At 39.6% G+C, this 14777-nt stretch overlaps 1 protein-coding gene across 1 annotated transcript in view; it reads right to left on the bottom strand.

The window, feature by feature from the left end:
• Positions 1-14558, bottom strand: part of LOC139751792 (isoamyl acetate-hydrolyzing esterase 1 homolog) — an 81032-nt gene extending 66474 nt beyond the window's left edge. The window contains exon 1 of the mRNA XM_071667329.1: positions 14392-14558. Within this exon, the coding sequence (XP_071523430.1) occupies positions 14392-14454 (63 nt within the window). The 5' untranslated portion in view covers positions 14455-14558. The remainder of the gene's footprint in view (positions 1-14391) is intronic.
• Positions 14559-14777: the final 219 nt, after the last annotated feature.

Below are 14777 nucleotides of genomic sequence, written 5' to 3'. Positions count from 1 at the left end.
ATATTTCATTTTTACTAAAAAAATACTTCAATCACTTAGCTCTAAATGTAACTGGTGAAGGAAAGCAGGTGAGGACAGGTGTGCCATTCTGGTTGTTGACATGAATTAAGTGTGGATGCATAATCAGATGAATGCTAAAATGCTTGCACCTGTTCAAAAGATGAAGCTTCCTGACATGGAAACAAAATAAATCTAATGTGAGCCTAACTGAAACTTTAACAATTCTTACATTACCAGTATGATTTCTATTGAAGGCAAAGAGTGCCAAGCAATGAGCCAATGACTGACTTTCAATGTAGCTCTAGCAGAATGTTCAGAATGACATTAAAGGTGCCACTCTAGCAAAATGTCAGAATGACATTAAAGGTGCCACTTTAGCAAAATGTTCAGAATGAAATTCCAAGGGCCAAAGGTCAGTTTTTAAGCACACTGATCTATTCACATGCCAGAAAATACTAACATCACATACAGAAATTAATATAACCTACTTCTTCACCACAGATGAAGCAAGGCAACCTTTACCATTTCGAAAGAACTGGAAAACATGCTTGGGTTTGTGAAATGTTAACAGTAAAGCATTTTTCTCTTCCATCATTTTGAAATACAGGATGAATAAGAACTTTAAATAGCATCTTAAGTTATTTCACCAAGGAAAAAGAAAACAGTACTGGTACTAAGTAATATGCGTGGCAAGTAAAAAATATGAACCTGATTTTTCATTTGCTTTCTTCAAGTTATTTTGTATCACTAATCTCTTCCTTCCATAATAAAGTATCAGGAAATAACAAATATTTTCACTGAGTTCTTCATCGTACATTTTCTAGTGACAAAAAACAAAACAGATTTATATCCTGATATCACAGCCAAAATGAAAATAATTCCATATCCTAACAGCTGTACATCTGTCATTTACAAAGCACCTACCACAACTTGCAGATTAGGACTGCAGGCAAAAGTAAGTTTACCCGTATCAGTATTTATTTATTATACTTTGTTGCTGTCTCTCACGTTTGCAAGGTAGCGCAAGGAAACAGACGAAAGAATGGCCCAACCCACCCACATACACACATATATGCATACACATTCACACGTACATATACATATCTATACATCTAAACGTATACATATCTATATACACACACAGACATATACATATATACATATGTACATAATTCGTACTGTCTGCCCTTATCCATTCCCATCGCCATCCCGCCACACATGAAATAACAACGCCCTCCCCCCGCATGTGCGCGAGGTAGCCCTAGGAAAAAGACAACAAAGGCCACATTCATTCACACTCAGTCTCTAGCTGTCATGTATAATGCACCGAAACCACAGCTCCCTTTCCACATCCAGGCCCCACAGACCTTTCCATGGTTTACCCCAGACGCTTCACATGCCCTGGTTCAATCCACTGACAGCATGTCGACCCCAGTATACCACATCATTCCAATTCACTCTATTTCTTGGACGCTTTTCACCCTCATGCATGTTCAGGCCCCAATCACTCAAAATCTTTTTCACTCCATCTTTCCACCTCCAATTTGGTCTCCCACTTCTCCTCGTTCCCTCCACCTCGGACACATATATCCTCTTGGTTAATCTTTCCTCACTCATTCTCTCCATGTGACCAAACCATTTCAAAACACCCTCTTCTGATCTCTCAACCTCACACTTTTTATTACCACATGTCTCTCTTACCCTTTCATTACTTACTCAATCAAACCACCTCATACCACATATTGTCCTCAAACATCTCATTTCCAGCACATCCACCCTCCTCCGCACTACTCTATCCATAGCCCATGCCTCGCAACCATATAATATTGTTGGAACCACTATTCCTTCAAACATACCCATTTTTGCTTTCCAAGATAACGTTCTCAACTTCCACACATTCTTCAACGCTCCCAGAACTTTCGCCCCCTCCCCCACCCTATGATTCACTTCCGCTTCCATGGTTCCATCCGCTGCCAAATCCACTCCCAGATATCTAAAACACTTCACTTCCTCCAGTTTTTCTCCATTCAAACTTACCTCCCAATTGACTTGTCCCTCAACCCTATTGTACCTAATAACCTTGCTCTTATTCACATTTACTCTTAACTTTCTTCTTTCACACACTTTACCAAACTCAGTCACCAGCTTCTGCAGTTTCACACCCGAATCAGCCACCAGTGCTGCATCATCAGCAAACAACAACTGACTCACTATCCAAGCTCTCTAATCAACAACAGACGGCACACTTGCCCCTCTTTCCAAAACTCTTGCATTCACCTCCCTAACAACCCCATCCATAAACAAATTAAACAACCATGGAGACATCACACACTCCTGCCGCAAACCAACATTCACTGACAACCAATCACTTTCCTCTCTTCCTACACGTACACATGCCTTACATCCTCGATAAAAACTTTTCACTGCTTCCAACAACTTCCCTCCCATACCATACATTCTTAATATCTTCCACAGAGCATCTCTATCAACTCTATCATATGCCTTCTCCAGATCCATAAGTGCTACATACAAATCCATTTGTCTTTGTAAGCATTTCTCACATACATTCTTCAAGGCAAACACCTGATCCACACATCCTCTACCACTTCTGAAACCACACTGCTCTTCCTCAATCTGATGCTCTGTACATGCCTTCACCCTCTCAATCAATACCCTTCCATATAATTTCCCAGGAATACTCAACAAACTTATACCTCTGTAATTTGAGCACTCACTTTTATCCCCTTTGCCTTTGTACAATGGCACTATGCATGCATTCTGCCAATCTTCAGTTACCTCACCATGAGTCATACATACATTAAATAGCCTTACCAACCAGTCATCAATACAGTCACCGCCTTTTTTTTAATAAATTCCACTACAATACCATCCAAACCCGCTGCCTTGCCAACTTTCATCTTCTGCAAAGCTTTTACTACCTCTTCTCTGTTTACCAAATCATTCTCCCTAACCCTCTCACTTTGCACACCACCTCGACCAAAACACCATACATCTGCCACTATCATCAAACACACTCAACAAACCTTCAAAATACTCACTCCATCTCCTTCTCGCATCACCACTACTTGTTATCACATCCCCATTAGCCTCCTTCACTGAAGTTCCCATCTGTTCCCTTGTCTTACAGACTTTATCTATCTCCTTCCAAAACATCTTTTTATTCTCCCTAAAATTTAATGATACTCTCTCACCCCAACTCTCATTTGCCCTCTTTTTCACCTCTTGCACCTTTCTCTTGACCTCCTGCCTCTTTCTTTTATATATCTCCCACTCATTTGCATTATTTCCCTGCAAAAAATCATCCAAATGCCTCTCTCCTCTCTTTCACTAACAATCTTACTTCTTCATCCCACTACTCACTACCTTTTCTAATTTGCCCACCTCCCATGCTTCTCATGCCACAAGTATCTTTTGCGCACATCATCACTGCTTCCCTAAATACATCCCATTCCTCCCCCCACTCCCCTTACCTCCTTTGTTCTCACCTTTTCCCATTCTGTACTCAGTCTCTCCTGGTACAAGAGACTGGTACTTCCTCACACAAGTCTCCTTTCCAAGCTCACTTACTCTCACCACTCTCTTCACCCCAACATTCTCTCTTCTTTTCTGAAAACCTCTACAAATCTTCATCTTCGCCTCCACAAGATAATGATCAGACATCCCTCCAGCTGCAACTCTCAGCACATTAACATCCAAAAGTCTCTCTTTCGCGCGCCTATCAATTAACACGTAATCCAATAATGCTCTCTGGCCATCCCTCCTACTTACATACGTATACTTATATATATCTCTCTTTTTAAACCAGGTATTCCCAATCACCAGTCCTTTTTCAGCACATAAATCTACAAGCTCTTCACCATTTCCATTTACAACACTGAACACCCCATGTACACCAATTATTCCCTCAACTGCCACATTACTCACCTTTGCATTCAAATCACACATCACTATAACCTGGTCTCGTTCATCAAAACTACTAACACATTCACTCAACTACTCCCAAAACACTTGCCTCTCATGATCTTTCTTCTTATGCCCAGGTGCATATGCACCAATAATCACCCATCTCTCTCCATCCACTTTCAGTTTTACCCATCTCAATCTAGAGTTTACTGTCTCAAACTATCACATACTCCCACCACTCCTGTTTCAGGAGTAGTGGTACTCCTTCCTTTGCTCTTGTCCTCTCACTAACCCCTGACTTTACTCCCAAGACATTCCCAAACCACTTTTCCCCTTTAGCTTCGTTTTACTCAGAGCCAAAACATCCAGGTTCCTTTCCTCAAACATACTACCTATCTCTCCTTTTTTCTCATCTTGAATACATCCACACACATTTAGACACCCCAATCTGAGCCTTCTAGGAAGATGAGCACTCCCCGCATGTCTCCCCTTTCTGTCTCCCCTTTTAGAAAGTCAAAATACAAGGAGGGGAGGGTTTCTAGCCCCCCGCTCCTATCCCCTTTAGTCGCCTTCTATGACACATGAGGAATGTGTGGGAAGTATTCTTTCTCCCCTATCCCCAGGGATATCAGTACGATAACTATTTCTGTAGATATATTTCACCATGGCATATTCTGCATTTTGATGGCTAGAGTTTGGCAGTTCTCATTTTTAAGGCATATTTAGAATGCCAAATGTAAAGCTGTTTTTACTATTTGGCAACAATGAATGTGTGGAATGATTCTAAACAGTCTTTCCAGCGCTTTTGGGATATAAATCTAGTAATTGACCTTAATAGAATTATAAATGGCATCTGACTGAATTCAATTAAATATTCTAATACAAACAGAAACAAATATTCAAAATGGTAAATCAAAATTATGAATTTTTTCAAAAACATTGCTATATCAAGACCTTGGTAGCATTCTCTGAACGTGTACCCTAATTGTCAAATATCATTAGGACAAAATGTTACTTTACAAGCCGAAGTTATATGAAAACCCCTGGTATTTGGTATCATAATCTAAATATATCAAAGACACTGCTGACATCATTCATCTGCCATATTAGATGCATACTGTCAGAGAAATCAAACACATCTCCCAGCAAATGAATACAAACATCATAATTTTCACATTTTAAGAAAGTGTCTAAAAATAAGCTTCCCATTTCTATTAGTTTTGTACAGTGACTGACCACTTTTTCTGCAACATTGGTGCTGTACTTATAGAATACAATAATAATTGCAGTGCATGATCCGGCAAATTATATCTTATTAAACATCAAGTGATAGAGATTAAGAATATCATGAAAATTCTACAATCAATCAAAGGGAAAGTAGATAAAACACTTGTATATTAAGATTTTAATTACCAGGCAAAATGACAGTGCAAACTATGAAGTCATCTGTATAATGGCACCATGCTGGTGGTGTATTTTCACAGGTGTTACTGGTACATTTTGACTGACAAGAATACTAAACATTAAAATATATCATGACTAGTTGGGGATTAAGTGAGATTTCCATGGGTTGATCTTTTACATGCGTATTACATACACTGGCAATTCATCAGCTTAGATGTCCTTTGAAATTAGCCTGGGGCTGAAATTTAGGCATCTGGTAGCACCTGACTGAACTGATTTCAGCTACTATCTTTGAAATCTGGCATTCTCAAGTTTATATTCTTATGTGATCATCACTGCAAAATACCAGCCTGTGAATTGCAACACAGGTTTTACTGTGGTAAACCCAAGTTCAAGTAAATACACGAGTTTTTATAATTCTAACATACCCCACCACAGAAAATTACATTGGACCTAATAATAGTTATGTTGTCTATGTTATTGATAGGATAAGATATTTCTTTTACATAATATTCTGTAAAACATCAAATAATGCAATTCATGTATTCTTCACTACTTACAGCTTTGATAAAGCAATATATCATTGTTGCAATGCAACTTTTTCTGAGCTATAAACTTGATATGAAACATAGTAAAGGAAAATAATAGTCACCAGGTGTATCTATGCATGTAGGATTGGAGCAACAATGCATGATTTGGATACAAGTTCTAAAGAGATCATATATATATACAAAAGGCCAAAGCGTGATTTCAAACAATCAGAGCAAATTATCAAATACTGCTATCACAGAGTGCATGGATGAACAAGGTCATCATCATTACTTCAATCACCTACATGTTTTCCGATTGAAAATCTCATGAACATATGTATTGAGAATCAAGATTAATAACAATGATCATAATTGATAATATTAAACAAAACATACGGCTTCATCAATTCAGACTGGTATATATATCGGAATATAAGAAATTATTGCAGTTTAGAAGTATGCTAAACCATTAAATATCATTAGCAAATATGAATATCATTTGGCAAAAAAACACACAGCACATACACATATGTTCCAATGAGTCCACGGGGAAAATGAAACACGATAAGTTCCCAAGTGCACTTTCATGTAATAATCACATCATCAGGGGAGACACAAGAGAGAAATATAACAGTCAGTTGATATACATCGAAGAGACAAAGCTAAACGCCATGTATATCAACTGACTGTTATATTTCTCTCTTGTGTCTCCCCTGATGATGTGATTATTACCAGAAAGTGCACTTGGGAACTTATTGTGTTTCATTTTCCCCATGGACTCATAGGAATATCTTGATCACGTGCAAAATTGTGATCCTTTCCAACACATATATGTATATCAATTTGGCTTGCAATGTTTTTGAATAATGTGCAATCTTAGTTAAGAATGTATGTGATTTTATAATCTGACAATGTTATCAAAGATTTTTCAGCTAGCAGATGCAGCTTGATGATGACAGCCTTAATGACCTTGGCAATTTATGTTTAAGCATAAATCTAGCCCAAACAACTAACCAACAACTTTGCTTTCAAAGAGTAAACTCTAATAAAAAACCTAATGTCACCCATTAAAAATCACAGAATTCACTTAAATACTCAGTTGTAAAATCAGGAATGCACGACAAAATACTATCTTTGAATTAATCTTTTTACAAATTCAAATTTTTCATGCTTAGTTCCTATCAGTATCACTTAGTAGGAATTCCTCTTGTATGATGTAAAAGTTATCATCATCATCCAATCTAGCACTAGAGCTGTCTCTTCCCCTGATGCTTCTTTCTTTCTCTAATCATTTTGGGTGACTTCTGATGGATGCACTTCCAGATTTCTGAATGGCAGTTAGCACACAAGCATATTTGTACATATAGTCTGCACAAGGAGGTATCTGGGGGGAACCAATTTCTCCTTTCTTCACAAAAGAGTACAATTTGGTCTCCCACTTCCTGTTCCCTTCACCTCTGACACATATGTCCTCTTTGTCAATTTTTCCTCACTCATTCTCTCCATATGTACAAAACATTTCAACATATCCTCCTCTGCTCTCTCAACCACACTCTTTTTAATACCACACATCTCTCTTACCCTTTCATTACTTATTCAATCAAACCACCTCCCATCACATACTGTCCTCAAACATTTCATTCCCAACACATCCACCCTCCCTAAAACCATCTATAGCCCATGCTTTACAACCAAATAATATTGTTGGAACCACTATTCTTTCAAACATACCCATTTTTGCACTCCGAGATAACATTCTCTCCGCACATTCTTCACTGCTTCCAGAACCTTCGCCCCCTCCCCCACCCAGTGACTCACTTCTACTTCTATAGTTCCATTTGCTGCTAAGTCCACCACCTCCAGATATCTAAAACACTCCACTTCCTCCAATTTTTTTTCCATTCAAACTTACATCCCCACTAACCTGTCCCTCAACCCTGCTGCTTAAGTTCTCCCTTCACACACTTTTCCAAAATCAGTCACCAACTTCTGCAGTTTCTCACTCGAATAAGCCACCAGTGCTGTATCCTCGGCAAACAACAACTGACTCACTTATCAGACCCTCTCATCCCCAACAGACCGCATACTTGTCACTCTCTCTAAAACTCTTCTCCCAAACCACCCCATCCATAAACAAATTAAATAACCATGGGGACATTACACACACCTGCCGCACACCGACCTTCACTGGGAACCAGTCATTCTCCTTTCTTCCTACTCGTACACATGTCTCACACCCTTACTACAAACTTCTCTGCTTCCAGCAGCTTACCTTCCACACTATAAACTCTGAAGACCTTCCATATAGCATCTTCATCCACTCTGTCCACACAAATCCATCTTTTTCTCTAAGTATTTTTCACACACATACTTCAAAGCATACATCTGATCCACACATCCTCTACCACTTCTGAAACCACACTGCTCCTCCCTAATCTGATGCTCTGTACATGCCTTCATCCTCTCAATCGATACCCTCCAATACAATTTTCCAGGAATACTCAACAAACTTATGCCTCTGTAGTTTGAACACTCACCTTTATCTCCTTTGCCTTTGTACAATCACACTATACAGGTATTCAGCCAATCATCAGGCACTTCATCATGATCCATACATATACAGTGAATATCCTTACCAACCAATAAATTCAACTGCAATACCATCCAAACCTGCCACCTTGCTGGAATTCATCTTCCACAAGGGTTTTACCACTTATCTTCACCAAACCACTCTCCCTGACTCTCTTGCAACACACACCATCCCCAACCACAACACCCTACATCTGCCACTCTATCATCAAACACATTCAACAAGCCTTCAAAATACTCACTCCATCTCCTCATTCATCACCACCTGTTATCACTTCCCCACCCAGCCCCCTTCATTCCAAAACACCTTTTTATTCCCCAAAAATTTAATGATGCTCTCATCTCAACTATCATTTGCCCTCTCTTCAACACTTGCACCTTTCTCTTAAACATTTCCCTTTCATTTGCACTCCTGCTCTGCAATTATCATCCAAATGCCTCTCTTTCCTCTTTCACCAACTTTACTTTCATCCCATCACTCACTACATTTTCTAATCTCCCCACCTCCCACCTTTCTCGTGCCACATGCATCTCTTACACATACAGTATATACACATGTGGCCTTTATTGTCTTTTCGTAGCGCTACCTCATGTGCGTAGGGGAGTGCTGTTTTTCATGTGTGGCATGGTGGCTACAGGAATGGATGAAGGCAGCAAGAATATGTACACGTGTATATATGTATATGTCTGTTAGTAAAAGAGAAGAGAGAGGCATTTGGATGATTTTTGCAAGGAAATAGTGCAAGTGACAGGCAGATGTATAAAAGAAAGATGCAAGAGGTCAAGAGAAAGGTACAAGAGGTGAAAAAGAGGGCAAATGAGAGTTAGGGTGAGAGAGTATCATTAAATTCTATGGAGAATAAAAAAAATGCTATGGAAGGAGGTAAATAAAGTGCGTAAGACTAGAGAACCAATGGGAACATTGGTGAAGGGGGCAAATGAGGAGGTAATAACAAGTAGTGGTGAAGTGAGAGGGAGATATATTAAGTATTTTGAAGGTTTGTTGAATGTGTTTGATGATAGAGTGGCAGTTGTGGTGTGTTTTGGTTGGGGGTGGGGTGCAAAGTAAGAGAGTCAGGGAGAGTGGTTTGGTGAAGAGAAGAAGTGGTGAAAGCCTTGTGGAAGACGAATTCCGGCAAGGTGGTGGGTGTGGATGGTACATATACATTTCAACATGTACAGACATATACATATGTACGCATCCATACTTACTGCCTTCATCCATTCCTGTCACCACCCAGCTACACACAAAATAGCATCCCCACCCCCCAGCAAGGCAGCGCCAGGAACAGAAAAAAAAGGCCAAATCTGTTTACACTCAGTCTCTAGCTGTGATGTGTAATGCACCGAATCACAGCTCCATTTCCACATCCAGGCCCCACAGGCCTTTCCATGGTTTACCCCAGATGATTCACATGCCCTGGTTCAATCCACTGACAGCACATCCACCCTGGTATACCACATCGTTCCAATTCACTCTATTCCTTGCACGTCTTTCCCCCTCCTGTATGTTCAGGCCCTGATCACTCAAAATCTTTTTCACTCCTTCCTTCCACCTCCAATTTGGTCTCATGCTTCTTCTTCTTCCCTCCAACTCAGACACAAATATCCTCTCTGTCAATCTTTCCTCACTCATTCTCTCCATGTGTCCAAACCATTTCAACACATCCTCTGCTGCTCTCTCATACACAGACATATACATATGTACGTATCCATACTTACTGCCTTCATCCATTCCTGTACCCACCCTGCCACACACTAAATAGCATCTCCCCCCAGCAAGGCAGCACCAGGAACAGACAAAAAAGGCCACATTCATTCACACTCAGTCTCTAGCTGTCATGTGTAATGCACCGAATTACAGCTCCATTTCCATATCCAGGCCCCACAGACCTTTCCATGGTTTACCCCAGATGATTCACATGCCCTGGCTCAATCCACTGACAGAACATCCACCCTGGTATACCACATCGTTCCAATTCAATCTATTCCTTGCACGTCTTTACCATCCTGTATGTTCAGGCCCCGATCACTCAAAATCTTTTTCACTCCATCCTTCCACCTCCAATTTGGTCTCCTGCTTCTCCTTCTTCCCTCCACCTCTGATACATATATCCTCTCTGTCAATCTTTCCAAACTCATTCTTTCCATGTGTCCAAACCATTTCAACACACCCTCTTCTACTCTCTCAACCACACTCTTTTTATCATTACACATCTTTCTTACCCTTTCATTACTTACTCAATCAAACCACACCACATACTGTCCTCAAACATTTCATTTCCAACACATCTACCCTCCTCCGCACCACACTATTTATAGCCTATGCCTCACAACCATATAACATTGTTGAAACCACTTTTCCTTCAAACATACCCATTTTTGCTCTCCAAGATAATGTTCTCGCCTTCCACACATTCTTCAATGCTCCAGAACCTTCGCTCTCATCCCCAACCCTGTGACTCACTTCCACTACCATGGTTCCATCCGCTGCTAAGTCCACTCCCATATATCTAAAACACTTTACTTGTTCCAGTTTTTCTCAATTCAAACTTACCTCCCAATTAACTTGTCCCTCAACCCTACTGAACCTAATAACCTTGCTCTTACTCACATCTACTCTCAACTTTCTTCATTCACACACTTTACCAAGCTCAGTCACTAACATTTGCAGTTCCTCACCCAAATCAGCCACCAGCGCTGTATCATCAGCGAACAACTGACTCACTTCCCAAGCCCTCTCATCCAGAACAGACTTATACTTGCCCATCTCTCCAAAACTCTTGCATTCACCTCCCTAACCACTCCATTCATAAACAAATTAAACAACCATGGAGACTTCCCACACTTGATTGCCATTTCCCGTGTCAGAGAGGTAGCACCAGGAAACAGACAAAGAATGGCCCATCCACTCATATACACATATATATAATGCAGGATCTGTAACTGTACCATCACCTCTCACTTTCTGAATCACTTCCATGTCATCTATGGTACAAGCGCCTAATTCTGGGAAGGACTCAGCATGGTAAACATTCTTTAGTGCGTTTTCCTTGAAAACCCATCTGGAGTAGCCAGGTATGTCATAATGAACCAAGATGCGACAGGAACATCTCTCAACAGGAGATTTCTACTCTGGGTAACTGGAATCAGGTGTGCAAATAAGTTTCAATCAGGTCTCAGGATCATCTGCTTAATTCAAGGAAAGTGTCAACTTTGATTTCTTCTAGATTATGAAACTTCTTGAACGGTGGGGCACTCTCAATTCTCTGCTCTTTGAAAGTTACATAAGCCTTCCCTCCATGGTGTTGATCAACAGGCATATCACTGCAGACATCAGAAGGTGCAGCCTTGCCTGCAGACAGACTTACCAAATCTTGGTTATTTTCATCAAGTGATCAATCCAACTGTTTTCTAACATACCTACCAGTGTTTGAACATCAACTTCACCTTTCAAGATCCCTGATTTTTAAAGATCTTTGTGGGGGAAGTCTTAATATCCATAGTTTAGCACATTCCTAAGTTGTCTATGAAAGGTACTGCAATATTCAGCAGTACTATATTACCTGCTTACACCTACTGGGTGTCATACCTCCAAGAGTTTAGGTATACTTGTTCAGTTTCTTTCATTTCTTGGTCAGCTGGAATCCTTCCAAATGGATTGTTCTGAACTATTTATACTGAGAAACATTCAGATTCCAGGTAATCATGAACATGAGTAATCATCAGGCAACATACAGACTTGTCATGTGTACCTGTTTCACACAAAAAAGTCAAGTAACACTGCCCTGACTGATTCTAGGTGCAGTGCCCATCTCCTCTTTTTGCATAAATTAAGGTAAAAATGACCTTGGCCATACTAATGCAAAACAAACGAGAGATGAGCAATGCAGCGCTTTGCACAATTACACCAGAATAAGCCTGACAAAAAGGCTCCTTATGGATGGTTTTGTTATTTGAAACTGCATTTTTAACTCCTGGCGAAGCATTAACAAAAAAAAATTCCAAGGAAAGTACGTACATTATTTTTCTTACAAAGATTCTATAAAAAAAAAATATGTGAATACCTAGTAAAAAGACTGTAAGAAACAAATTTACTCTTTGCTGTACTGTGACTAAAAGGGCAAGAATAAAACTAGCCATGTACTGATCACGGCTTTCAGAAATAAAATATAAAACTGCAATATACCCAACATGGTTTCAAAATTTCTGATGATAAGCTGCTTGATTTGCAGATTTAAGACATCTAATACAATTACATGAGATAATACTGATAAAGTGGCATAGGCGAGTAGTTCGATCAAGTGATATGGACCACCATGAACTTAGGATTTTGTGTTGTTCAATGGCCATTGGTTAAATCAATGGTAAACTTAGCTGAACCTACCGAAACCTAACTTACCCCAACCATGGAAAAGAACCAAACTGAACATAACCAAACCAAAGTAATCCTATCAAACCTAACCTCACCTAACTGAACCAAACCCAATCTAAAGCTGGAGATGAGCTATCGGTAGGGGCCGAAGTGTCAGCCAACCACTTCCCCTAACCAGTGAGCTACAAATAATTTATAATTTGCATCTTCAGGAGTGAATTAAATAGGCATAAAAGGAGATTCTTTTGTACCCACTTTACTAATAATTTGTTTGGTTCTTTCAAAGATATTTATACATACGATAACAAATATTTGTTTGAAAGTTGTTTAAAAAATTATGTTATTAATGCACACTGAAGAAACTGTGGCTTACATTAAACTCATCATGGAAAGCCCTATACAAATCTTTTTTCATATAACTTATTTAGGAAAGTCTCACAAACAAAAATGATAAAAATCTGGAGATATCATTTCTAGTCTTTAAAAACCAATCAATAAAAAATTGGGAGAAAACTGTGGAAAACAGGATTCTATTACCAATGCTTTGCTATGCTTTTACAAAGATATTACCAAAGCTAATTCTAATGTTGAGCTAAACTAATAAATTTTCCCTATTACTATCACCCTATCTAATTCCAGTCATTTTAGAAAAATTTCATAGATCCATCCTCCAATGATATTCCTATAATCCTAATCAAACTATACAAACCACTTACAACATTAGTACCCATTTTCCAAAGTTAGTTTCAGTGCCAAGCTTAAGTGAACTTTAAGTTTTCTCAACATCAGAGATATGGTAAATTTACGTTACCTTGGGGAAGTTTGGTAAGGATTCCACAAGCACGACTGATTCGTGAAAGTGTTTCCTATCCCTATACCCCTTGTTTTCACAGATGAACATGGCATACCCCATTAGTCTAGAACACTTCTACCAGGTGTAGTGAGCTCAATGGTGTCCATCTCTTCTAAATCCACCTACTATTTCTGTGGTGCCCTTAAACTTGAACTCTGCTAATCAGAAGTAACATCCCACATTCTAAACACCTTTGCCCCTAAACCCACGAAATTATTGGTGATAGAAACAAGTTCTACAGCAAAGTGAAACCTTACAAGAAATTGAAAACAGTAAGGGAGAGAAATCTTCTCCTGAAAATAAATCCATATAATTCGTCAATATCGCAAAATATGACCCTATACCACACTGAGTTGCGCTCCATGGGCCTCTGTGGTGTAGTGATTAGCGTTACTGACCACGAGTCAGCGCGGGGCCAACATGGGGTCGGATGCACATGGGTTCGAATCGTGGAAATGGCCCTCGGCCCACAGCCAACACAGGCTGCGGATGGGTACCTGGCTTAGGATGATGTGTAAATAAATCAAAAAAAGTAAAGACATAATAAATATATATAATTATGAGACGGAGCAACGCAGGTGTAAGACTCTCCGTAATTAACAACTAGTAATCCCGGGCAGGTCGAGACGAGGGATGAACAAGCCAGTGTCACCCTCGTCAAAAACATCTTTCATTATCCACTACAACTACGTTGTCACTTCAAGTTTGATACTCACCTGCGTGATGGAATCTCCAAAGAGCAGTATCTTAGGCCATTTTACAAGTTTTAGTGCTGCCATTATCTTGTAATTTAAGGTAACCAGCGAAAATCTTGAGGATAACCCTATGATGTCAACAAGATGCGCGCGCACCCCGCACGAGGCAACGTGCCAACCCCACCCACACTAGGATGGCGTTGACTCATTCCTGTAATAAACTTTCCATGAAATCAAGATAGTTCAAGATCTGCAGTAGATTAAGTCATGGAAACATCAGAATATATTATTGACCTTGAAGACGAACAGAGATAGCACTATCTATTAAAGTTAACTCTAAAAAAGAAGAATAGTGAGAGATTGCGTCTCGTAATATCAAGATGTGGAGGTAACATGAGCAGATATAA

Source organism: Panulirus ornatus, chromosome 12 (genome assembly GCF_036320965.1).
Source record: "Panulirus ornatus isolate Po-2019 chromosome 12, ASM3632096v1, whole genome shotgun sequence".
Lineage (NCBI taxonomy): Eukaryota > Metazoa > Arthropoda > Malacostraca > Decapoda > Palinuridae > Panulirus > Panulirus ornatus.
Note: the sequence above shows the minus strand (reverse complement) of the source record. Positions and strands in the feature narration are given on the sequence as shown.